This window comes from Carettochelys insculpta, chromosome 26 (genome assembly GCF_033958435.1).
Source record: "Carettochelys insculpta isolate YL-2023 chromosome 26, ASM3395843v1, whole genome shotgun sequence".
Lineage (NCBI taxonomy): Eukaryota > Metazoa > Chordata > Testudines > Carettochelyidae > Carettochelys > Carettochelys insculpta.
This window is the reverse complement of record NC_134162.1, coordinates 16,610,476-16,636,995: the sequence shown is the minus strand read 5'-3', so window position 1 is coordinate 16,636,995 and position 26,520 is coordinate 16,610,476. Positions and strand designations below refer to the sequence as shown.

The 26,520-nt window shown below is 52.3% G+C and overlaps 1 protein-coding gene across 3 annotated transcripts in view; it reads left to right on the top strand.

Annotated features, from left to right (window-relative positions):
• Positions 1-288: 288 nt before the first annotated feature.
• Positions 289-26,520, top strand: part of DENND2C (DENN domain containing 2C) — a 47,732-nt gene continuing 21,500 nt past the window's right edge. For 2 of the 3 annotated variants that reach the window (XM_074977352.1, XM_074977350.1), the window contains exons 1-6: positions 289-384; positions 17,143-17,284; positions 19,318-20,299; positions 21,743-21,891; positions 22,400-22,512; positions 23,221-23,379. In XM_074977352.1, coding sequence (XP_074833453.1) covers positions 19,482-20,299; positions 21,743-21,891; positions 22,400-22,512; positions 23,221-23,379 — 1,239 coding nt within the window. In that variant the 5' untranslated portion in view covers positions 289-384; positions 17,143-17,284; positions 19,318-19,481. Of the gene's footprint in view, positions 385-16,443; positions 16,496-17,142; positions 17,285-19,317; positions 20,300-21,742; positions 21,892-22,399; positions 22,513-23,220; positions 23,380-26,520 lie in introns of those variants that run through there. The other variant, XM_074977351.1, reaches the window with a different exon arrangement.

The following is a 26,520-nucleotide window of genomic DNA, read 5'->3' as shown; positions in this document are numbered from 1 at the left end:
AATGGGCCGGGGACATTCGTGGTCCAGTCACTGTGCGTTGTGGTGACGCCAGGGAGAGGGACTCCCTTGGGGGTCACACCCTGGGGCCAGAGGGCACGCCTCAGGCTGACTGACCGCCCTCCCATCCATCTCCCAGCGAGCTGTCAAAGCAGCGGGAGCCGCCTTGCAGTGCGTGTCCCTTTAAGAGGCGGGACTCGGGGCGGGGCCGAAGAGCTGAGTGACGGTCGCGCTGCCCAATGGGATGCTGCCCAAATGTATGAAGCTAGAGACGCCCACGGGCCCCGCCAAGCGGGCTGGAACTGGGACCCGGCGTAGAGCGGCCGCAGGGGTCCCGGTCCCGGTCCCGGTCCCGGTCCCGACCCGCGCCGCGCCGCCAGGGAGCAGGTGAGAATCCGGGCCGGGCCGCCTCTGCTGCGGGACCCAGCTCCGGGATCGGGGCCGCTGCGAGGGGTGGGCGGTGCCCGGACGCAGCCCGAGGGCCGGAGCAGCCCCGGCGGCCCCGGGCCGGTGAGCGGGGCCCGGCTCCCGGCTCCCGCTGCCCCGGGACCCCGCTGCCGCCGGCAGGTCTGCTGGACTTGCGGGGTCTGTGTCCGGAGCTCCCCGCGCACCCCCCGTGGTGGGCGGCAGGGCTGGAGCCGGGCGGGGTCACCAGCCCCTTCCCCTCCGCGGGCGGGCGCAGCCGGAGCGGGCGGTGCGGACGACTGGGTCGCAGCCTGCTGGGTTTGCTGCGCCGGCTGGCGCCCCCCGCTGCCGCATCAGGGGCCTGGGATTTGGCCCGGGACAGTCTCCGGTTTAGTTCCTTTCCTAGGCGAGTTGCGTCCTCCTGTTCAGCCAGCAGCTCCCAAGCGCCGCACAGCTGTTTGCCCAGATGATTCCGGAATGGGGAGCAGTCGAGTTTCGATCGTGCCCAGATGCCTTGGAGAGGGGCGCGCCGTAGTGTGGGGAGGTGCGAGCGACTGTGCTTTGCAAGGGCTAAACAGTGTCTGTGGTGTTCTGAGCACATCTTTACCACGTGTGGCATTTTGAAAGCGTATTTCGTTGTTAGATAAGCCTGGGTCCCAAGTTTGCCGCCGGGCACAGTCTTCTGTGTGGCAGCGCCCTGCCCTGTGACTGTGCCACCAGCTTCAAGTGCCATTTTAATAACCAAGTGGAGACCCCAACAGCAAAGCCGCTTCAGTTTTCCCCAATGTGGGGTGAGCTTTGCAAATTCAATTCCTTTTTTTCCAGGTTTCAATCGTGGGGTGGCAGACTTTGTAGTAAATGACAGAACTTCGTATGTCACCGAATCAGTAATTGTGGCTTTGCTGTGGCATTTCCTAAACCTGGTGAGATCAGTATCCCAGACTAATTCTTCTGCCCAATGAGACTCTTGTTACAATGAATGAACATGTAAAACAAGATGAATGTGGAGATGGGAGAATCTCATTGAGCCTCCCCAAGAATTTCTTAACTATTTAAAGAAGTGGCAGACTTCTGAGTGGCAATGTCTGTTTAATTGGGTTAGGAGAAGACGGGAGAACAGCATCGTGGGGATTGTGTGCAGGGAAGGGCAGAGAGCCTTTCACATGGGACTGTGCAGGTTCTGTTGCTTAGGATGACATGGCATGGAGAGGAATCCAAGTGCCTAAATTATAGGTTTTTCTTGTGGGTGCTTTGTATTTCTGTCACAGCCAAACCAGGAAATGTAGTAATGTTGTCTTGTGACCTTCCATTGTGTTTTGGAGGGAATGACAACCGGGTGTTTTCTAATACAGAAACAAAGGAAAAATATTGGATGAGGTTTTTAAATGGCATCTCAATAGCCTAGTGTGATCCCGAAGGACAAGTTTTTATTTGCCTGCCTGCTGCAATCTGACTCCATGCTTCCCTGAGGCAGATGTGCCCTGAAAACTGGGCTGCTGTTTTTTTAAAATCATTTAATGGAGGTAAAATGCGGTTGAGGCAAGTTGAACACACAGTGCTATAGGGAGAGGAAGCTTGACTGTTGGGGGGGAATGGTGCTCCACAAGTGGAGGCTGGGGTGTCTGCTGGAGATGAATCTAATGCTTTGTTGCTGCTTAAGCTGAACAATGTTATAACCATGGCAATTAGTCAATGGGCTCAGCCCATGGAGCCTCCTGATCCATTCTTCTGTGTTGGACAGGCCAGAATTGGCTGCTTCAGAGGAAGGTGCAAGAAGTGCTCTAGTAGGTAATTATGGACAAACCTGCCCACTAGGGAAGTGTCTGCCTGACCCTGTCAGTTGGAGGCTCCTGTCCTGAACCAGCAACAGTTCTTGTTGTCTTGGAACCTGCTGGGAGACATTTGCCACTGGTTTGTCTTTACTTTTCACTTACTTGTAAGCAGGCTGGGCCCCACGGCCTTGGCCCCCACCTCATTGTCTTGATGGCCAAGTGCCTCAGCCTACAATATGTGTTTCCATATAAGAGCAGTGAGGCAGAGAAGGGCTGTTCTCATCACGTAGGAAGGAAGCAAGGCACCAAGAGCCGGAGTAACTTACCCAGGATCCGTCGGGGAGTCTGTGGTAGAGCAGGAAAGTGAAGGTGTGTCTCCAGAGTGCCTGGCTGGTGCTGTCACTCGCTGCCTGCGAAAGACAGCCCATGCCTGTGGGAGTCCTGACTGTTCAAACTCTCAGCAGGAGAAGCCCTGGGAGCTGCTGCACTGGTTTGCAGGATTCTCCTCTGAAAACTCCCTCAGCCAAGGGGGAGAGACACACAGGGCAACATTCTGTGTTTTCCCACAGGAGCCTAAGCTGCTGCAGTTCCAAATCAGATGAGACAGGAGTTCTGAGCTAGGCCTTGTGTCCCAGCCCACTGAACACGGGTTTGGGCAGCATTGGAAGGAGCTAGCGCTGCAGCTGGAAGCCCTAGTCTCAGGTAGCTCTGGCTTTGTCTGTCTCAGAGCGGCGATCTCAGGACTGCAGTGGCTTACTTCTCTGGCCAATCGGTGTTTGCCATCGGGGGAGACACCTGGGGATGCGGGTGGGTGCTGGGGTGTCCTGGCTGGCATGACTGGCTTTTGTCTTCCTGGAAGACGCACTGTTGAACTGATGTGTTTGACCAGCAGTGACCCTTGGTCTCTAGAAACTGAGCACTTGGGCAGCCACCCAGGACAAATTCAGGTGCTGTCCAGCTGATTAGCAGAGTGCACACAGCTCCCACAGTCAGCAGCGTGTGCGTCTACTGGTGGTGCACATAACAAAATTCATTATACACATGGTTGGAAAAAATCAGATGAAATGCTGGCCATGACCTGTCCTTTGTAAGTGGAGCAGGCCTGTGGGTTTACTGGTGCTCCTCCCAACCCCAGCTCTGTTTGTTTTCTGCCTGGTGCAAGATGGAGTAGTCAGACCCTTTCCTGAGCCCCAGTGCACTTGCCAGCCTAGGGCTCCGCTTTGGCTGAAGCAAAAGTGCTCCTGAGACGCTCATGGTTCAGGGGATGCTGGTGTGTCATGCCAGTGGATTTGGAAACTAGAAACATGCAGTTATTACTTCGGTTTCCAGGTTTGGCCACCTGGCTACTGGTACGCTCTAGCCTGGTAGCACACACTGTAGGGACTGCTGCTCCACCCAGGCTCTGCACATCTCTATGTGCCTGCTGCTGTACATGGGCAGAGAGGAACAGCATATGGAGCAAACTGTTGTGTGACGCTGTCAGTCAGTCTCTTGTAGTGGATCACAGTAGTGAGATCTGTTTCTGCTCTGGTTTTCTTTTCTGTTTTTGGAGTCCTTGATTTTTTTCCTGGCCCAGGAGAGAGTTGTGTTTGCAGAAAGTGGATGGCTGTAGAGTTTGATTTTCACACCATGGGTCAATGTGAGTGCAGAATCTTTCCCCTTCCCTTTCACTGATCAGGGCAATGGCTTTGGGGAAGCTGGCCCTAAGCTGCTGCTAGTACAAAGTGAAGTTGTGGCAGCTTCTCAGCAGATCTAGGCAGGTGGTCTGTGGCGTATGGATCCTTGGCTCTGGTAATCACAAACCCCTTACTCCCTCTGCTTCTCTGAACCTGTTTGTGTGAGATGAGTCAGGACTGGTTGTGGTGGCAGATCAGATCACAGCATGAGCTCTGGGTGCACCAGTAGTATTAGCAGGGAAGGCTTTGGGGGCCGGATGCTGTAAAGCTGAGCTAGTGGCTTGAGGACCTGGCCCCCAGTGGTTGGGCCCAGCAGGTTGTGGCTTGTGTTCCTTTCCTGCAGAATTAGGCATTATTCTGCCTCTCCAGAGACAGCAGGGAGGGGTTAGCTGGAATGCCAGTTGGGGTGGGTGGGAGCAATGAGGCAGTAGGCAGGAGAGTCTGCTTGCCACAGTGGAGCAAGGGGAGGTATGGCTGCTACAGAAGGTTTGGTGTATGAGCTTGGGCTGTGGGGACAGTGGTGATGCTAACCTGAGGGATGGTGAACATGGGCCGGGTCCCTCCTGATGGGGTGGAGGGAACAGATGGTCCTGGCTGGAGCTGGGCAGTGGAGTGAAATTTGGTGGTGTCTTTGAGGCCCAAGAAAATGGGGAGCAGCAGCTTAACATCGCTCACTGACGATGCTGGGAGTGACTGCGAGGCCAAGAGCAGACGAACAGATTGTAAAGGGAAAGGAGAAGTGGGTGGAGAGTTGCAGCTTGAGCTGGGGAGCCCCCAGCCGACAGGGGAGGCAGAGGTGCTGGGGTGGAGAGAGGCTGCAGGGAATCTCAGCAGATGGGCTAAGCTGGAGGTCGTTGATAAGTAAATAGTGGCACAGTGTGGCTGGGTCTGCCTTCCTGTGGTGGGAAGACCTACTCCCTCTTGCTGCCCTGGGACACTGTGAGCACCCCCTCACCTGAAGGTCACAACAGAGCTGTGGGATGGTGTGGGAGGGGAGATGCTGAGTGCAAGGTGTCTGGCTGATGCCTTGTGTACACAATGAGTGCTGGGGTGGGTGCAGGCCATGCTCACCAGGAGGCTAGAGGAGCCCTCAAGGGTGGTGCAAGGATCTGAACTAGCAATGAGAGGAGCTGGGAAAGGGGCATACAAAGCTGATTATAGTGGGGGGGCTCCCCCAGCCACTGAGGGGAGAAGAGTGTCCCAGGGGAGGTAGGAAGCCCATTTCCTTGGGATATTCAGAGCCAGGCTGAACATGCCTGCGCCAGGCCCATAGGGAGGGCTGTGTGATCTCATAAAACTTTCCAGTCTAACGTCTCCCAGGCTTGGGGTGTTTTCCAGCTCTGCAGCCTGCATCCAGGAGCTGCTTGGCCCCTTGGAGTTGGCTGACACTAGGAGTTTATCAGTGTTGTCATCCTCAACTCAGTGAAGCCAAGAAAGAGGGGTCCTTGTGCTTCCAGAGCAGGCTCAGGCAGACAAATGAGTCATGGAGTAGGATTATTGAAATTCCACTTTTCAGCTCCTGGTTTGGTTTGCGTATTGTTCCTGTCACCTTCCGCACCAACCAGTGTCTGGGAGGTGGATTTCTGCCAGGGTTACTTGTGCTAGGTACACTCTCGAGTTTCCTAGTAACACCACTGTTCCCCTGGAGCAGGGATTAGTCCATTTCTGTTGGAGCGGCTGTGCCATTACCGAGGTGCCTGGGGCCCCCCAGGGATCAAAATGCTCCTGTGCTGGAGAACAAATGTGCCCCAGTTGTGGAACTGCCCTGAACAGCTTGTGATCTAAGCCAGTGTAAATGCCACTGGTAGATACTGAAAAGTTGTGGGGCCCTCGTGCTAGCTGAGTTCAGCTCTCTGGGGTGGGAAAAGCCCCAGAGTCCCCTGCTTCTGCATGTGCTGTTGAACTAACTGGCCAGCTGTTGGCAGGCCTCTCTGGTAGATTGCTGCAAATCTGCTGATACCTACTTTACATCTATGGGTATCTTCAGCCCTGGCACGTTTTTCTGGGGGTGGGTGTAGATGCAGGTACGTGGTTTTGTATCCGTGCCGGGCTCTGCCTCATATGGCTACAAACAGCTTGTCCATGCTGGTGCTTTGTCAGGGCTCCAAACAGGATGGGGTGAATATTGAGCTGCTCGTAAACACCTTAATTGTCTGCTTGTGCTAAGCTTGGCTGCTGTAACCCCTGAAGCACTGGTTCCTCCAAATGCCCAAGTGGGAGCTTGCAGCCCATCTCCCTGTGGCCTTCAGTGTTTGACTCCCATGGTTGGTGCCATGTCGTGGCTGCAGTGGAAACAAGTTCGTCACTGCTCAGGAGCGCTTGGAATTCCTGCTGTTTGAATTCCCAGGTTCGTAGTATTTGGGGCTTGAAGATGCCATTAGATCATCCAGTCTGACCCCCATATAACACAAGTCATAAATTTCACCCAGTTTTCCATGGTTAGAACCTATTATCTTGTGTTTAGCTAAAGCATCCCTTCCAGAAAGGAAACCAGCCCTTCGGGCGCATGGTCCAGGGGCTGATTGCTCTCCCTGGTGGTCTTTCCAAATGGAATGATGTCCATCCATTAGCTTTTGTTCTGCCCTACACCACTTGCTCCTTCAGTCCAGGGATTGCATTAGCCTTTTTTGGCCCCATTGCAGCACTGGGAATGCTTGTTGAAATGCTTGTCTGTTCTGAGACTGAGCCCTCTGGGGTTTGCCTCCATTTGGTAGATGTGACCTGCTTTCCTGAGTGAATACCTTTGTCTTTGGCTGTGTCAGAAGCAGTATATCAGTTGCCCCACTTACCAAGCCCTGTGCGTGGTTCTCTGTAGCAGCCTGCCCACCTGGTTGTTCACCCTGCAGCCAGTCGTGTTCATCTGTGAATTTTATCAGCAGTGACTTCGTGGTTCATTGAATTGCTTCCTCAGTGGCCAGGAGGGAAGTGTAAAATCTGTGTTCACTGGGGCCCTCAGCTGTAGCTGCCCTCTTGCACATGAAGAGCACTGAATGCTGTCATGAAGCACAGACCCCCTCTGCTAGCACCCCAAACCTACTCTTCTAATCCTGCTCCAAGCTGCCCTGCACTTGCCTTGCCATCCTGACCTGATGTTGCATCCTAGAGGTCTGCCTGTGACCAAAATCTCTTCCATGCTGGCTTCAGTGCATTCACTTGGGAGAGCTGGTAGCCCTTGTCGCTGAGAGCAAAGCTGAGGTGGGCAGGTCTGTGTGTGGGATGTCTGAGGCCTCATGTGCTTGCCACCCTCCATGTGTGTCGGGGCTGGAGATGTGATCCAAAGTCTATTGAATTCAGTGGAAAGCTGCCTGCTGACTTGACAAGCTTTGTGTTGAGACCTCACAGAGAAGGGCACAGGTGTCAGACACCTGGAAACTTGTTCCCCTTGCACTTCAGCACAAGCCAGTTCCTTTTGCCAGTCAACCGTACAGCCAGGTGTGTGGCAGGGATGGCAAGGTGGATACCTTCTAGCCAGGACTAGGTTTACTAGCCCCCTGCTACCTTCCTGCCCTATCACCTCCACACATGATGTGCAGGTGCTGGGAGATGGAGGGCAAGGGTCAGCTGTGGCACTCCAACTCACCATCTAGGAGTGTCTGTTGGAATTCCTGGAAGGCCTGTGTGCAGAGGTCTGGCTTCAAATAAAGCCTTCTCTCCAGCCTTTGGGGAGCAGCCAGCAGAGTAACCAGCCTGTCTGGGCCAGGCTGGGGTAGAGGTGGGAATCTGCAGCACATGAGCCCTGTGGTGGAACAGAGGGACTGAGCAGAAACCTGCTGAAGCCCCACAGCTGTCCTAGATGAGTCATGCTCCCTTGTCTGCCCCTGGCCAGGCTCCGAGTGGGAAGGATCTCTGCGCCTATAGACAATTTACAGGCAAGCTGTGATATTTTTAGGTAAAGCCGAACATTTGGCGCCTCTGGAAGGCAAAGGAGAACAAATGTCACTGTGTTCATGCTCCTCATTCCACTGTAACCCACAAAGAGCCTGAGAAGTTCTTTAAAACCTGCTTGATTGTTACCTAAGGAACTTTAGGGAGAGCAGGTCTTGGCTGCTGCATTTTTGTTGGGGACTCCTCCCTGTGGAGTTGTTGTCTGGGCCTGGGGTAGTGGATTGTAGCTGACGAATCCTTCAGAGTGCTTTGCCCTGCCTTTCCCAGGATTTTGGGTTAAAGAGGGCACCCACTGATTAGCAGGGCTCATCTTCTTGCTGGGCAAAACCAGAGAGGGTATGAACAGATATTTGATATAACCCCAACTTGCTGAAGACCCCTGTGCAGGGGTGAGGAATACAAGAAGATGTATCTGTCAGGATCTTCTTCACCTGCATGGAGAAATTAATCTGGCCTAGGCAGTTTCTCTTCTCTTGCAAGCCCCATGTAATGTGACGAACAAAGCTGTGTGCCTGCATCTGTCTGCATAGCCAGTTTGCAGCTCTTTGATTCACTTGTCTCTTGCACACTTGTCTGGCGCATCTGTTTTGGAAGCTCCCTCGCTTTCCTGTTAAATGGAGCATGAGCTGTGCATGCTTTTCTCCCTAGCAGGGTGAGCCTGTTGGCCCCTTGCACTGTGTGCTGTGGCTCAGGCTGTGTGGCCCCAGCCCCTGCTCCTTGCACCTGTCAGGGTGCAGGTTACTATGTAAGCTCTTCCTCCCCTGCAGGAAGACAATCACAGTGCATCTGAACATGTGCCACCTGCGGGGACTCTCTAAGATCCTGTAAACAGCAATAACTCCTTCCAGGGGAGGTGATGGGCAGGCAGCAGGAAGGGCAGCTCCTACATCTGTTTATATCTGAACAATGGCGTGTGCATTGTCTGCTGTCCGTCCCTTCTGCCACCGCAAAGGAAAGCATGGCCTAGCTAGAGGGGAAAGAACTGAGTGGGCCATCCCTGTCAGGATGTCTCAGGCTTGGGCGGACTCCTGTGTTCCCTGTCTGGGAAACTGCTGTTCCTGCACGTATGTGGGATGGTGCTCTTGGGAATCATGTTTGTTTGTGCCAATGCCCCCAGCTGCGCCAGTCGATGGGGCCCCAGGCCCTGGACTACTGAGGGCATGTTGTGGCCCTGGAAGTCCACGTCAGTGACATGGGGAATCCTGCTCTAGGCTGCACCATCGCAGCAGCTGTGCTCAGCCACTGATGAGCAGGCAGGGTAGGGAGAAGGAGAGACTAGGAGGAGGGCTGTGGCTTGCGCAACAAAACTGTTCTGCTGATGGAGGAAGGCCAGGAGTCTCGTCTGCCCTAGGGCTTCCTGCAGGGCCACTGTGCAGGTCTGTTTCCTGGTACAGGCTGGGGATTGCAGAGTGCAGTGACTCTAAGTGGAGTACTGCAGGCCTGCCTGGCGGAGAGCAGGTTAATATCTGCGAGGATGTGGAGCTCTAGCAATGCAGAGACCTGACCAGGGAAATACACAGTGCAGCTGTGAAGGGAGGGAGCTTCGGGTCTGGGAGAGAATTGCTCTTCAGAGTGCATGTGCCTGCCAACTGCTGTGGGGGAGTGAGCTGCTTAGAAACAGACGGCTATGACTGCTCCCCTCCTGTGACATGATTGTCAGGAGAAGGGGCCCTTTGAGTTCCTGGAGAAGAGGTCCATCATGGGTAACTAGCAAAATTGTCACAGACATGGCCCCTTGCTCTGGGTGTCCCTAAATCTCTGACACCCCAGCAGCAGGGAGTGGCCACCAGGGGAGGTCATTTGACAGCTATTCCCGTTCTGTTGGTTCCCTCTGAAGCCTCTGGCACTGGCTCCTGATGGGTCTCTGGGCTAGGAGGGCCAAAGGGCTGACTCCATGTGGCCAATCTGGCTTTCCTGTAGCTTGGTTCCTTGTGGACCCAGCCTTTTGATGTGGAGGCTCTGTTTTCCTTGCTCTTCTGAGTGTTTTGGGAGGCTGTTAATTAAATGCATGTTCCTGGGTCCTTCGGTCAGAGCCAGTAAACCTGTTTCTGCAGCCTGCGTGCAAGGGGATGGGCGATAATGCTGTGGCTCAGAACCGCCTGTGTCCCAGGCCAGCAGCTTGGCCACTGCAGATCCATGAAGATGCATTACCAAGGCCTGATGGGTCAGACTGGGCACTTTGCTCCAGCACGGGGCAAGGCTGGTTATTTAGGTAGCTGCTGCTGTTTGTAACCTGGAGGTTCATCTCTGAAAGCCAAGCGAAGTGGTACTGAGTGAGGAGCTGTGGAGCCAGCTGGGACGTGGCCTTTCTGCCCACTGATTTAAGCCGAGTGCCATCCCTGGCCTTCACTTAACACTTTTTGTGGTGGGACGAGTAAGTGCCCACTCACAGGAGGTGTTTGCCATCTGCTTCAGCTGGCCAGGTCAGAAGGCCCAAAGGGAACTGTGGACTCCAAGCAGATGGCTGGTTGCAGCCTGACCCCAGGAAAGCCAGGCAGTGCACTGTCTCCCGACAGTGGTATCTGGAACTTGTGCAGAAGGACTGGTGGTACCCGGGGGTTGTAGGTGAACTTGTTGATGAAAGCAAAGCCCTCATTTCCAGTTTGTCAAGAGGCTTATCGCCCAAGCACATCTGGAAAAGCTGCAACAAGGCCTGACTGTGGAGGGTCACTCTTTCCTGGAGCTTCTTGAATCAGGTGCTCCTCCCAGTGGGGTTATGGACAGGAGACAATCCTGGCCCCTATGACTCTGCAGCATCGCTCCAGCTGCTCCACAAAAGCTGGTGGCTCGGACTGTGACAGGGAGGGTGGCACTGGTGGCCGCAAGCTGGTGAGGAGTGTGACATGGAGTGAGCTGCTCCTCTCTTGCCTTCCCTTCATGCTCATCTCCCAGCTCTGGTGTCCCAAGGAACAGGATGCTGAAGGCAGCTGCAGCACAGACCTTTGCCAGGACTGCAGTTCTGAGTGCTTTGCTCAGCATGTCCTGCTGTCGCTGGGGCGCACAGGCAGCAGCAGGGATCTGAGCTCTTGGACTCTTCTGCAGCCAGAGTGAGAGGAAGATACTCTGTGGTCCCCTCCACCTTGGCTGAGCTTGTCGTGCTCAGCTGTGGAATGCCATGCTGACAGAGCTTGGAGCTGCATGCACTCCTGAGGTGAGTGCGGTGCCTGGCCCGAGGAGCTGTGACTGACACAGTGATGTCAGCTACCCTGTTTCCCAATGGCTCATGATACCAAGCACCTGGTGCCCACTGCTCTTCTGCGAGGTCACTGCTCGTGTGGCAGCTCCATGTGCAATCAGGACGTGGCAGGGGTTGAAGAAGGCTGCCTGATAGTCTTGCAGTTTGCAGCTGGCTGCTGTGATTGTGTGTAACCTCTGCTCTGTCTGGTTGCCATCTCCCTGTGCACGGCTCTGAGGTCACAGCCTGGTGGAGAAGCATCCAGTGGCGGCTCAGGAGCCCCACCTCTGTCCCAGCTGATAGCCCAGGCTGTTCTGCCAGACAGGCTTGTCTGTCCTGGGGGGCGAAGAACCTGGGGGTCAGGGAGGTCACTCCTACCGAGCCCCTTTCCAGCGAGTACCACTGAGGAGGCCCCACTGCTTCTCCTGTGTTGGGGGGGGAGGGCAGTTTCCTCCCCACAGACTTGCCACCTGTGCCACCTTCCATGGCCATGTGAGCCTGTGCCTTCCCCTGCCATACTCTTATAGGAAACCTTAGCCTTGGGAGAGAACCTGGTTCCAGCAAGCCCTGGAGGCTCTGCCTGTTCTACTGGAAGATGTGCAGTGACACTGGCCCTAGGGGCACAGGAGCTGGTCCGAGGGCAAGGAGCTGAGGGAATGCAAGAGAGGCCAAAAGGTCTTGGTTTTTCAGTCAGTGCAAACCCTTCTGATGGGGCAAGACAAAGGTCTCAGTGGGGAGTAGCTCCATCATCCCGGGGGGTGCAGCAAGCTTCCTTCACTACCTTCCCTGTCTGCGGGGGAACATGCATTTCCTGACTGGTGTCAGTTCTGCATCAGGGAGCACCTGAGGCTCTGTGATCTTAGGTCTTATCCCTCTTTCAGCCTGCTGGGTGTCTGAGTTCACCTGCACCTTGGTGTGAAGCTGCAGGGCCCTCAGGCAAATGGCCACCAGACTTGGCTGAAATTCAGAGCCAGGTTTCTTGCAGCCCTTCCCGTGGTGTTGATCCTGGACATTCAGGAATCCTGAGTCAAGCCCCATAACTCCTCAGATTTAACAAAATAACAAGCATTGGGCTTCATTTACCTTCTGGCCTTTGACTCTTTAAGGATCTTCCCTCTGCAGCCACAACAGCTAGCGATTTCACAAGCCCTGAGAACAAGACTCTCAGAACTGGGTCTTTTGGAAAAATATCAAGTGTAAAACAAGTGATGAGTTGGCAATGCTGCACTTCCTGCCTAATGCCAAATGGCTCAGAACCCAGTGGCACAGGAGGCATTTCCTTAAGCAGTTCCAGTGTTCTAGCTGAAACACAGCACTGAACATTTATGCTCATGCTGGTTGCAAGTTCATGTGCTCTGTGCCTGGCTGGGGTTACAGTGGATGTGTGCGCACAACAGTCAGCACCCCAGCTTCGGTCAGAGACTATCTGCACAGACATACCCCATGGGGTGCTGGTGTCCAGCTCTGCTGCTAGCACAGTGGCAGCTTCCAGTGCCTAACAGAGGTGGTTTCTGTTGGACTGGGGACAAACAGAATGCAGCATTCTGGGAGTGGTGTTTGTTAGCTGATACTGGCCCAGGCTTTCTCATTTCCAGAACAGGGCAAAGCTTTGCTCAGAAAAGCACAGGATTTGCATCTGAGCAGAATAAAAGTGGCTGTGCATTCACAGTGAGTAATAAGTATCTTTAGTGACTTTGATATTTGCTAGGCTGCTTTCCCAGAAGGCAAGAGGATTGAAGGTCTTTCTCCCCCTCTTCCTCCTCTTGTGTCATGGTGGCAGGAAGACTTCTCACCACGTGGGTAGTTCAGGTTTGAGAAGCTTTTTGAACCAGAACTATAAGGATTGGCTTGGAAAGCTGCAACAGTTTCAGGGCATGAATTTGTGGGTTCTGGTGCCTGCTTTGTAGCCTTGAAATAGGAGATTCTGCATGCACGTTAGTGCCTTTGTTTTGCTAATTGAGTTTATCAAAACAAAAAAGCAGTCAAGTAGCACTTTAAAGACTAACAAAATAATTTATTAGGTGATGAGCTTTCGTGGGACAGACCCGCTTCTTCAGACCATAGCCATACCAGAACAGCACATCAACATGTGGATTGAACAGGGATGGGAATTTTCTGAGTCACTATAGGGGCTCATTTGCACACTTGGCTTAATCTAATTCTTGACCTTCTCTCCCCCCCCCCCCCCCGCAACCCCTCTGCTCTCTGATTTGCTCACCTTGATCTTTTTTTCCTCATTTGTCCACCTTGATTACTGTTTTTGGTTCTCTGTGCCTTAAATATTGAGTCTGTTCTGGTATGGCTATGATCTCAAGAAGCGGGTCCGTCCCACGAAAGCTCATCACCTATTTTGTTAGTCTTTAAAGTGCTACTTGACTGCTTTTTCGTTTTGACAGTATATAGACTAGCACAGGTCCCGCAGTTACTAATTGAAATTGTGTGACTACAGTTTGGGGGTGGGTGGGCTCAACAATGAAGAGTATTTTGTTGTTGAATTATGTTGGCTGCATTCTCTTTTGGCGCATATGGTTTCTGGAAATTGAATCCTGTTGGGATTCTTTGCATGGAGAATGGTTAGAATGCACTCTGGCTCTCAGTACTGGAAAAAAGAGCACTGGGTGAAGATGTTCTGGAAACTATCACTGGAAACTGAATGCAACTTGCATCTTGAGGTAACATCTTTATCTCAAGAAATGCTGACCTTTGTTGCCAGGTTGCATTTAAGAACATTTTAAAAACTTTCTATACCTAGGAAGAACATTTAAAATAAAAAGATATAGATTTAGAATTTATGCTTCTTGCCTTTAGATGGAAGACAATGCAAGTGTCATAACCATTCATGGGAAAGGGTGGCCGTTTGGCTACTTTTAGAAACATAGGAAAACAACCTGGAGACAATCAAGTCCTGTGGATGCAATTTAGAGAGAGCTCTGTCAGGGTACAGCAATCAGTTAACCTTGTTTAAAGTGTAAATTTAACTAAACTAGCTTGTAGCTGGATGTTGCCTGCTTGAAGAGCTCTCGGATCAGGGACACAGTTAAGGAGGTGCAGAGAATGAGCAGTGGGATGAAGGGTACAGGACTTGCTCATGTGCAGGAAGCCAAATTTTCCTAGAAGTACTAGAAATGTACAATAGGGAAGAGCTTTGGAATAGCATAGAAGAGAACTGGGTGAGCAGACTCCTCCTTCCCAAGTCTACGTACCTTGGTTCTGCAGGAGTCTGAGTAACTTGCTTGTGGAAGAGTCTGGAAGTACCTCGCTGTTTTTATTGCAAACTTGCTGATCAGATATATGCTGTCTTGTAGCCTGACAAGTGGAAAACCCAGGGGGATTGGAATTCCTACAGAGGAATCCCATAAGATGTAGCTAAAAGATCAGGGAAGTTTCAGTCTGTCTCACAAGTCCATACAGGTTAAATGCTGCATTCCTTTCCTCTGAACCTGTGGGTGGATTTGAGAAATACCTGCCCAGTGCTCCGCTTGGCTGACTAGATCCAAGGCAGAGGTGATGTTGGCAGTTCCTTTAGCTCACCTTCTGTCAAGTTGTATTTCAGGGGTGGAATGCAATTAATTGGTGTCATTTGGATCTGGCTCTAATTAATTGCTCAAGGACCAGCAACACACCCTAGAGACTGAGTCCCAGGTCTGCAATCAAAGCTGAACAGCTTAATGGAGGGGAAGTTTGAGGTGCTTGTCAAGAGAAGTGGCTGTGAGTTGGGTCTCTCCTGGTGAGAGTTAGACCCTTGTTTGGCTGACGAAGAGAAGACGCATTTGCTGTCTGCCTTATGCAGTCTTGAGGCCCGGAACACCTGTACACCAAGACAGTTCTGAGCACAGTCTGTCTGAGCTAGCACGCTGTGTTGGTACCCCCTCGAGTCAATGTCGTGGGCATTGCTCAGCTGGCAATGAGGAGGGAGGCTTAGAGAACTTCAGTGGAGCAAATGAGCCATGCAGTGGGCAGCTAGCCCTACAGAACAGTGAAAACTGGCTGGTGAGTTGCTGTTGCTTCTTGAAATTGCCCTCCCAAGGTTTTCTCCTGCAGATGCCCTATGAAGCGTGGCTGGGAAAGACCTGGGTGGACAGGCATGTGCTGCTATGTTGTCGGCTTGAAGCAATTGAAAAATTGGGAGTTGGGCCTCAAAAATATTGAGGGCGATTTAAAATCATGACTGAAAAATCAGTTTTGCAAAGACCCGTCCGAGCCATCACGTTACCAAGCTTTTCTCCACTGCCACAAAGGCCAGGCCCTTAGGTTGTTACCTGACTACCAAATATTTGCTTTAAAAATCCCCAGATGAATTTGGGATTGATGTTGAGTGGCCAGAACTGGCATTGCACCTCTCACGGATGCGCTTTTCTCAGGGTTTGAGCTGCCGTGAGTTCTGGTTATTGCTGATCTGATGGCCATGTGCCTTTGCCGTTTGCCTGTGTGGGCTCTTGCCCCTTTGGGAGTGCACTCTCCTCTTTGCTGCTCTTGTCGGGGGACTGGCAACACTGCCAGTCCCCTTGGCAATGTATGGAGGTGGCTACAAGTACAGGGCTGCCTCCAAGGCTGCACTGCCTCTGCCTCATGGGGTGCTGACTGGCTGACAGGGTGGCCCTGTTCCAGGGGGCTAAGTGAGCCCTGTAGTACTCTGCTGCCAGGCTCCCTGTGGAGCTGTTAGTAGGGCTGGATGGGCAGAAGGACACAGCTTTAGCCGATGGAGTGCAGGGCTCTGCCCTATGAAGGGCCCACTGTTCCCTGGGAGCTCTGATAACAAGAGTGATTTCAGCTGCTCTCCTCTCTGGTCCTGCCTGTGACTCACATAGCTGGGGACCTGACCCCACCCTGCACAGCAAGGGTCAGGCCTCAAGGTAGCAGAGTCCCTCTGGGCACTGAGTGTGGCTGTGCTGGGTGCTGGTTCTTGTTGCGTGGCTCAGAAGGTCCATTTCCCTGATCAGCAGCCTGTCTCACTCTGCAGTCCAGGCTCCTTTGCCAGCAGGCCTGAGTCTTCTGGGTCCAGAACTGCTCCTGCTCACTGAGCTGAGGGGGAGACCTTGCCTTTGAGAGCCTCTCTTCTCTGCTGCAAGCTGCTTTGGGCTGCTTCCCTGTGTGCTCCTAGTCCTGCTTCCCCAGCCAGCTCTGGGTGGCTCAGGTGTGCCAGGCCTGCTGGTTCCTACCAGCTCTGAGGTGTCTGCTCCCTGCCTTGGGCTGGATTTATGGAGTGGTGTGCAGTGAGTAGAGACCTGTTTTGGCAAAGGGCAGCCGGAAGGGCTTTTTTCCGCAGCACTTCACTACTGGCTTCCGTCTCCTGTAGCATGCTCTGGGCACCCGCTCCCATGGCCTAAGCACTGGCTTTCTGTGACTCCCACCAAGGGTGTGCTTGGTAAGTGTGAGGGCTGTGTTATCGCTGCACGGCAGCTGTGGCCACCGAGGGGAGGGAGTGCTTTGCTGCCTGCTAATCCAGCAGCGCAGATGAGTTGAAGGATGGCTCCTGGCTCAGGATGTTTGGAGACGGTGCTCATTTATAGTTGCTGCGAAGTGGAGGGCTCCTGCCAGGGCTCTGGCTGCAAGTAGCCAGGCCAGGAAAGAGCATTGATACTAGGGTGATTGGCGTGAGGGCCTGGGGGTGGTGCAGGTGGAGGGCTGCTTGTGTTGGGAGTGTCTATCTGGGGGATAGATAGGTACTAGTGTGAGCTGCTGGAATGCCATAGCTTGCCCTGCAGCATGCTGGGCTCTCATCCATCCTCTGTACCTCTAGCAGGGGCAGGAGACAGTTTCTGTTTGCTATACCTCGCCTCTTGTGATTGCCCTGCTGGACGAACTTTGGTCCTGGTCTGCTGATGCCAGGAAGGTGGGAGGGCTTGTGCTGCACTGGGGCTGCCATGGGGTGCATTGAGCACAGCCCAGATGGACAGAGGGCCCTACCAGCATGGGGTGGGTGTGCTCTGCCTGCAAGGTAAGTACTCTGCCCATGTGGGGAGATGCCCCCATTGCACTTGGGAAGCTGGGTGCTGTGGCTTCCTTAGCTTCAGCCCTGGCCTTGGAGCGCTGAGCTCTCTATATGTGAAGTCCTGGGCCTGCATCAGTTTGCTCAATCAGGGAAGCACATGCCCCCAGTGCAGTGGGGTTTCTGGGTGCTGCACATATGAATAGTGCATTGCCGTCCAGGTGGCTGCTGCCTTGCTTGGGATGGGGCGTTAGCTTGGTCATGTTTTTCTGGAGCAGTAAGCTGTGTGTTCTCCCATTCCAGGAGAGCGCCGGAGAAGGCAACATCCAGTGCTGCCAGCCCTGGAGATGCACAGCAGCAGCCTCTGCTAGGGTCATCTGCCCCTCTGCGGGGGGAAGGGAGCTGCCTTTCCAGGTTGGCGTGGACAGCAGGCCACCTGAGAGGGGTAAGCTCCACTATGCATCTATACAGGTGCTGACTCTCACTGCCGCTGCAGTCCCTGCCTGACGAACTGTGCGCTGTCCTGGCTAAAAAGGAGCTGGTTTTGCTGGTTCTAGCAGTGAGCTGTCTTGGCAAGCGCATCTCTCCTGCAGGTGGCCCTGTTGTTGAAATGGCCTTTCTTCTTCCTTTTGCAGAGGGAGGCCAGAAGCCTCTGCTCAGAGCAAAAGCCAGGCCTCTTCCTTGCAGTGCATTTCTGCAAATCCCTGGCACCCAGTGATGTCTGGCCTCCCTTTGCTAGGAGAGTTCCTGAGCAGTGTGGGGATGCTGGAGGCCCCCTGAGAGCTGATCTACTGGGATGGGAATGTCAGTGTGCATTCAGTATAAACCTTACTCCAGGCTGTACGCAGTGAGGCACAGCGCCTGTTCCTTGGTAGAGCAGTAGGCAGCTCTCAGGGTGACAGGGTGGGCAGTCTTATGCTCTGTTGCTTGCTGACTTGTGCCTGTCCCTTCTCGGTTCCGTCAGCTCTTCCAGATGCTGAGTCAGTGAGGACTGGGTGGGTTTCACAGTGATTCGGAAAGTCACTGCAGACGGTACTGATGCAATCAGAAACAGCAGCTTCCATGCTCGTAGCATCATGTCTTGCCACTGAGCTAGGGGCTGTCATGGGGGTTGTGGTCTGAGCACAGGCCTGAGTTAGGATCCTGGGGCTTTCACCGTATCTGACAGCTGCACTTGCTGTGGCCTTGGCCAAGCCTCTCCACTTCTCTGAGTCAAACTTCCCCTTTGAGCAGTGTGGGGGAGTTGCTACAGGGGGGTGTTTGGCCTGGGTACACTGCGCTCTTGGGGCTCAGCTGGTACCGTCAGTGTGGCCGTGCTGCTGCATGTAGCTATCAGCAGCCAGCCTGCCCTTGAGCTGGGGTAGAACCTAGTTAGCTCTGCCAATAGGTCCAGTGTCAGGACCCCCAGGATGGATAGATGGCAAGTACCTGAGCTGGCAGGCAGCCGGAGGCTAATGCTAGACACTCCTCTCTGCAAGTTGGGCTCTGCTGGCTCTGGCCTGGGAAGAAAGGATGGGGAGGACTTGGGCCAGACACTTCTCTGCAGGTAAAAGGCAGGTGTGGGCACAAAGTTGACGGATCTTCACAGGCACTGGAGCTGCGGCCGTTGCCTGAGAAGTCTGTGCTGCGGTTGTGCTGGGTACCTATAGCCCAGCCTGGCTTGCAGCTGTTCCCCTGCACAGCAATGTACCTGCTCTCACAGTGGCCAAAACCACCCAAGCCAACTTGTATCTGGTCAGGGTTTCTGTCTTCAGTCCTCCAGTGCATGACTGTCTGTCTGGCCTGTGCTCTGGGTCCTTGAGCAGAGACCCTGGCCCAAGGGGCAAAGACAGCAGGGAGTGAGCGGAGCTACTGTTTCTCCTCGCTCTCCCAAAAGACACTGTGAGCCAGCTTGGTGCTTCCCTGCATCCTGGCAAAATGGGCAGGGCTGTGGACTGGAGCTGGGAAGCCCTGTGTGCTGCGCTGCACTGAGCGCTGTCTCAGCACCTTCCCTCACCAGCGAGCTCCAATGGCAGGAGCTCCGGCATGCACAAGCTGCTGTCGGCGTCTTCGCTAATGTACTGTGCTGACGTACTCCGAGCACAGTCCAAGGACAGGCTCATGGAAACGCTGTGCTTGGTCTGCTCTGGAGCTTCTGCCGCTACTGTCTTCAGAAGTGCTGCATCAGCCCGGGCATAGCTCGGTGAGCTGAGACTGCAAAACCAGTCTGTGTCCCAAGCAGCGTGCGCGGCAAGTCTGGTGGCCAGCATAGGAGTGCCGCCCTGCCTTGGTGGGGAAATCCTGGTACCTTGATAAAATCTCTGTAGCTGGGGGAAAAGGGTGTTTTCAGGAGTGGGGAGAGGTGTGGGAAGACCAGTCTTGAGTGCTTGGCGAGGAGAGCCAGCTTACTGCGGTGCCCTCATGTTTGCTACTGAGCACTTCTTGGTTGGAGTGAGTGGGGCCTTGAAGCCCTGCTGACGGATGTTCTCTTCTCCCCAGCGCTGAGTTAGGGTTGCAAGGCTGGTGTCCAGGAGGATTGTCAGTGTCCTGCTGCCTGACTCGAGTTGAGCAGTTGCGCTGGGACTCTGCAGTCTCACTGTGCAACACAGGAGGGACAAGGACGTGTCTACGATGGTGCCTTTGTGAGGATCCAGGATCCTGTCATGCACCCGACAGGGACCTCAGATGGTGGCTTTTCTCGGTGTGCCGTGCAAACGCTTTCCCGCAGCCATTGCCGGAACATCAAACAGAAGATCTCCCACTGGGAGGGGAGAACTCGAGGGGGCTGCAGGGAGGACATAGAGCAACCAAAGGACTTTGGGGTACAGTATGACTATGTCTCTGAGGCTCTGCCAAAGGCCAGGCCCCAGGGCTGTAGGAATAGCAGGACAGCAGAGCTAGCAAACACCAAGAGCTCAGGCCTGGACTTGAGGGAGAAGGGCAGGAGCCCTTCTCAGAGTGAGGGTGATGGCAACTGGGGTTCCTCTGAGATCCTCGGGTCGGAAGTGCGCACATGCAGTCCGAGCTGCCATGCGGAGGAGGATGCAGACTGGCGGGGAGGCCTGCTGGACCCGGAGCAGATTTTACCACCAGGGAACTCCTACACCTCACGAGGGGTGTGGAAAAGTCTAGAAGCTGTTCCTCCTGACAAGGCGGTAGTGGAGGCCTTGGAGCTGAAAAGAAAACGAGAGAGCTGTGGCTCAACAGAGCGAGAACTGCATGCTGAAGGAGTGGATCCCCTCGGTGTGATGGAGAGGAGCTTTGAAAACTTTTATTCAGAGGCTGAGGGACTGGAGGTACGGCCTGCTGCCATCCCTCCCCCGAAGCCCCGTAGGACTTTCCGCTACCTCTCAGAAAGGGACCACGCCAGCTGTGATACAGAAAAGCCCCTGGAAGGCCAGTGTAACATCTCCCCAGCAGAATCCTCCCACAAGCCTGAGCCTGGAATGGAAAACAGGAAACTCAGAGGGAGATCCAAGAGGTAGGTGGCTTAATTCTTATTTGCTGTTTGTCCAGTGTGCCTGCCTCCTCAGCTTCTGCTGAGCAAGTTCCTCACCCAAACGGGGTCACTGAGCAACCTGTGAGAACCATATTGTTTCTAAAAAACCTCCTGTGCATTGCACTTTTGGGTGAGACCTTAGTCTGTGGTACTGATGGTAGCTCTGTCACTGGCATTTCTTTAGAAGAATAAGGAGGGGGCTAAAATGTGTCCTCCACCCATATGCACACCCCGTGCAGTGTGCAAACTCCCCGTGTCCCAAATATTGCCCCAAACAAACCTCATCCTAGAAACCTGAAAGCTGGCTTAGCTGTGGTGCCCAGGCCCTTGGCAGAACTGGGGTCTTCCTGCCCACCCTACACTTTGGGGTGCTGCTTGTGGGTCTCAGTTAGGCAAGTAACTCAATGTATCACTTGTGTTTCTGCTTTGCTAGTTCTACAGATGTAGGAGACTTTGAGAGGCGGCCTGCTCTGAGTTAGTGGGTAAGCATTGTGTGGAGCAGCAGGGAGCTGGCTTTCTTGGATCTGCCAGTGCTTCCCATGGTATTAAACAGGCTGCAATAAATCTAGGGTTTTTAATGGCTTATCCATCCCTTATTGCTTATGATGAGTTGACCTGGCCTGGTCTTGGACAAAGCCCTGTAGCAGTTATCCTTAGCAGGATTAGACTGAACTCGGTAGATGCTAAATGTTGAAATAAGGGGTCATGCAGGAACCGCCAGAAGAGTATTGTCATTGACGATACCTGAAATGTACAAATAGGCCAAGTAGGAAGGTTGTTGGTTTGACTTTGGGATTATTGCCTGGTATATTTTGCCATCTGATACTAACAATTCATGTTTAAAAGTTAGTGTTTTAATGTCCTGAAACTGTGTCCTCTGCCATTGGGTAATTGTCTGCCACCCACAATTTCTCACTACTCCAATTTAAATTGATATCAAATTTATTAAAAATTAAAACCTGAATTCTGCCTACTACTTACTGCTCAAGATGCAAAGGCATTGCTTGTCACAGCAAAACCCCTCACAAGAAGCCAAGTATGGGAATTAAGATGCAAAATGACTAGGCAGTAAAATGATGGGAAGGGGGCAGTAAAAGTGTTTGTCAGTATTGCTGCAGGATCCTTTTCTCCAGACAGCTGCACAGTGGGTTCCTGCCAGACAGGATTTCAGCACTGGCATCTCTGGGCAGGTGCCAGCTGGGATTGCTGCTCCTTGGCCAGATAATCAACAGCCTCCCACCTGCTTTGTTGGGGTTATGAGCTCTTCAGGGGAAACAAGCATGATTGGCTTGTCTGGAAGTCAGTGAGTGGCAGGCTGGGGGCCTTGGCTGGTGAGTTGTGTGGGCAGGGCCTCACTTCCTCCTTTCTCTGTCCTGCATCCCTCCTGAGAAGAAGCTGCTAGAAAATGTGTTGGTCTCCTTTCAGGAAGTCCTTTGAGTTTGAAGACATCCACGGCTTCCGCGGTTGGATGGCAGCTAACAGGTCCCAGAAGTTCCATGAGGAGCTGAATAGCAGCTCAGGATCTAGACTCTTCTACACGCAGTCAGAGGACAACATCTACGAGGACATTCTCTGTACGTGTCTGTGCTCTGACAAGGACATTACGGGGGGTGGGGAGAGGCCTGTGGTTTGGATTTCCCCATGTCTGATCCCTGGGTAAGATGGAAGTAGGGCTGACTACCACCAGGCTCTCTAGTGGGACTTGGAATAGGACAGAGCTGAACTGGTTTCAGCTTTCCCATAGATGCTGCAGGCTGCTTTATATAAACACTTGCAGAAGGAAAGGGCAGCTGTCTGCAGGTGCTGATGGCTGTGGTACTGCAGCAGCAGATACCTGTGATTTAGTGGGATACCTATGCAGGGTGCCCACATCCATGGATGCTGGGATTTGAAGGGCTTTGGGAGCTCCATGGCCATTTTGCAGCATCATTGGGGGACAGTCTGTCTCTGAACTTATTGCCCTGATGCTACTGGCAGATTGTCCTTATAGGTATTAGCATTGCTTGGTTTAATTTCTTGGTGACCCCGAGGGGCATTTTACAGCTCATTTTTCATGAGGCACTTACTGGTGGTTCTCTCCAGGTCCTGCGAAGGAGAATCTGTATGAAGATATCAAAGGGTTGCCTTTACCATTGTGGAGGGTCCCGTCCGCCTGGAAGCTACCACCCCCAAAGAATGCCTTCAAGCCTCCTAAGGTGAGAGCAGGACCCTTGTGTTCGAGTCCATGAGGCACAGGCACATTGGTCTAACTCTAGAGTGCCTAGTGTTGGGATGTGAAAGCAGGTGTCTTGGAGCCCAGCCACAAAACTGGACCTACTTTCTGTGGTTAGGTGTCTAGAAATACCCAGACATGGACAGTTTCGCTTGGTTGCTTGGGGAAAGTTAAGTGCATCGACAAATAGAATATTCCTTGGGCAGAATTTACTGCCAGTGAGGTGAGGCAGGCAGCTGCAGGGCCTCATGAAGGAAGGTGAACTTCAGTATGGCCTTCTCGTGTTGTCCTCCTCCCCAAGCACAGTTTATTCCCTTTCACGTGTCTTCAGTCATCCCTGTTTGTTACTGAAAATAATGTACATCTGCAATAAACACCTACGACTTGGGTCACAGCTCAACGTACCCACGGTGAGACCAGCTTCCAGCATGAAGAACACCTGTCCCTCCTGAGTTATCCCACGTTCAGGCATGGGCAGCTTGAGCTGCAAGTGAATGAAATGCTGGGTCTGAGTTAAGTGTGTATGGCAGGGACGGAGGGGTGAGAGCTGAGATGCTATGGGAATTAGGGATCAAGTTTTCCCTATAAGCTGCATATTAATGCTGTTGAGTCTCTTTGGAACCTGGGTAACAAGGGTTTTAATGCCAAAGCTTGCGTCTCACCTTGGGTGTCTTGGCCTGTCCCTTCCCAGCTTCCTCCCAAGCCCCGCTTTCTCAGTCGCAAGACCTTGGAGCTGAAAGCAGCGCGGGCCTGCGTGCGTGGGAAGGACACTACTCTGCCCGTCACACTGACAGAGTGGAAGCTGTTCAGAGCAGGGGAGGTTGCTGGCATGAAAAGGAACCTTCCCCAGGTGAGACTTGCACCTTTTCTTCATGTGTGAATCCCTGCTTGGCATGTGTAACATAAATGCTCCACCTTTTGCTAGCAACTTCAAATGTTTTACAATGGTCCTGGAACTGCTTAGCTCTGCTCTCCCGGTGGGCAGGGGCAGACGAAGCAGGGGCATGGCTTGCCCAGGATCGTGTTAGGTTCACTAATGGTAGAATAGAATGTAGAATAGTACCCACGTGTCCTGACTCACCATCTGTTTTGGTGTCCCTCCCACATGAGTCTGTAAACACAATGATAGCTGCCCTTTGTGGATGAAATGACACATTAGCTGCGTCTACACGTGCCGGCTACTTCAAAGTAGCCGCGCCAACTTCAAAATAGTGCCCGCCACGTCTACATGTGGTGAGTGCTATTTCGAAGTTGAAATCAACGTAAGGCGGTGAGATGTCGAAGTCGCTATCCCCATCAGGAGATGGGAATAGCGTCCTACTTCGACGTTGAACGTCTAAGTAGGGCACGTGTAGCGGATCCGCGTCCTGCAACATTGAAGTAGTGGGGTCCGCCATGGCAGCCATCAGCTGAGGGGTTGAGACGCTCTCTCCAGCCCCTGCGGGGATCTATGGTCACCGTGTGCAGCAGCCCTTAGCCCAGGACTTCTGGCTGCTGCTGCTGCAGCTGGGGATCCATGCTGCATGCACAGGGTCTGCAACCAGTTGTCGGCTCTGTGGATCTTGTGCTGTTTAGTGCAAGTGTGTCTGGGAGGGGCCCTTTAAGGGAGCGGCTAGCAGTTGCCTGGGAAGTTCTAGTCTGCCCTGTGACCCTGTCTGCAGCTGTTCCTGGCACCCTTATTTCGATGTGGGCCGCTTTGGTGTGTAGACATTCCCCTGCAGCGCCTACTTCGATGTGGTGCTGCCCAATGTTGAAGTTGAACGTCGACGGCACCAGCCCTGGAGGACGTGTAGACACTATTCATCGAAATAGCTTATTTTGATTTCGCTACATCAAAATAAGGTATTTCGATGCAGCGTGCACATGTAGACGTAGCCATTGGCATGCGTGTGCAGAGTGGGAGCAGGAGGGGGACATGACTTCCTCCGAGCCCTGGGTCTGAGGGACCACCGTGGCGTGTGACTGGGACACTGAGGAACAGGATAGGCAGAAGTGGAGGGCAAAATCAAATCATTCTTAGTTGTCGATTCTAGAAATGCAGGAAGTATGGGGAATAACCAGGAAGAATGTGAAATGCCAATAAATATAACTGACAGAGTTGATATCATAGACTTGGGATAATACACATGACTGGAGTATTGATATAGACGGATACAGCTTGCTCAAGAAGGAGAGGCAGAATAAAAAGAGTTGTTGCCTTATATATTAAATATGGATACGCTCGGACTGAGGTTGAGATGGACATAGGAGACAGGCTCATTGAAAGGCCGTGTGAGGATAAAGGTTAATAAACAAGGGCAATGTCATGGTAGGGTTCTACTACAGACCACCTTACCAGGAAGAAGAGATGGATGAAGCTTTTTATGAACAACTAACAGTCATCCCAAGCATGGGACTAGGTAGTGATGGGGGCCTTTAACTTACCAGACATCTGTTGGGAAAGTGTTACAGCAGGGGGACATATTATCTAACTAGTCTTGAGAATGTATGACACTTCCTTTTATTTCAGAAAGTAGAAAAAGCTACAAGGCAGGAGGCTGCTTTTAGATTTGATTTTAACAAAGAGGGAGAACGTGAGTGAAAGTAGAAGGCAGTTTGGGAGAAGCTGATCATGAAATGAGTGTTCGTGATTCCAAGGAATGGTGGGAAGGAAAACAGCAAAACAAAGACTGGATTTTTAAGAAGTCACACTTTAGCAAACTCAGGAAGTTGGTAGCTAAAGTCCCAGGGGAAGTGATGATAAGAGGAGAAACAATTGAAGACAGTTGGCAACTTTTCAAAGCCGTTAAGGGCCCAAGAGCAAACTATTCTGCTGTGTAGTCCTACAAAATGTGGGAAAATAAGTCAGTCACAAAGGATGAATAGAAACAAACACATGTAGGAGCAAAATTAGGCTAAGGCACAATATGAGATCAAACTAGTTAGGGACGTAAAGGATAACAAAAAAGTGTATGAATATATTAGAAGCAAAAGGAAAGCCACACACAGGGTAAACTCCTTTACTCAAGTAAGAAGGAAAAACAAGAACAGAATGTGGAAATGGTAAAGGTGCTTAATGACTTGTTTGTTTAGATTTTCAATGAGGTTGGTGGTGATTGGATGCCTAGCATAGTGAATGCTGGAGAAAATGAAAGAGGTTCAGAAGTCATAATAGGAAAAGAACAAGCTAAAAATTACTTTATCTCCAGAGTCTGAAATATATCCTACAGTCCTGAAAGAGCTGACTGAGGAAATATCTGAGCCATTAGTTATCTTTGAAAAGTCATGGAAGAAGGGAGAGATGCCAGAAGACTGAAAAAGGGCAATTATAGTGCCCCTTTATAAAAAGGGAGATGAGGACAACTTGGGGAAATTAGACTAGCCAGCTTAACCTCTGTGCCAAGAAAGGTAATGGAGCAAATACTTAAGGAATCAGGTTGCAGATATATGGAAGATAAGGTGTTAAGTAACAGTATGGATTTGTAAAGAATATATGTCAAACTAACCTGGTAGCTTTATTTAATAGGATAACAAGCCTTGTGGAGATGGGGAAGTGGTAGATGTGGTACAGCTAGACTTCAGTAAAGCTTTTGATATGGTCTCATATGACCTTCTTACCAATAAACTGGGGAAATGCAATCTAAATGGAGCTACGGTAAGGTGGGTGCATTACTGGTTTGATAACCATTTCCACAGAATATTTAATCAATGGTTCAGTCATTCTGGAAGGGCCTAACAAGGGGGGCTCCACAGAGAAGTTTTGGCACCAGTTCCATTCAGTATCTTCAGTATTGGGGTCATAGTGGATCACAAGTTGTATGAGTCAACAATGTGGCACTGTTGCAAAAAAAGCAAACATCTTTCTGGGGTATGCTAACAGGAGTGTTGTAAGAAAGACATGAGAAGTAAATCTTGTACACTGTGCTGATTAGGCCTCAGAGTATTGTCAAGTTCTGGGGACCACATGACAGGAAAGATGCAGCCAAACTGGAGAAGGTTCAGAGAAGAGCAA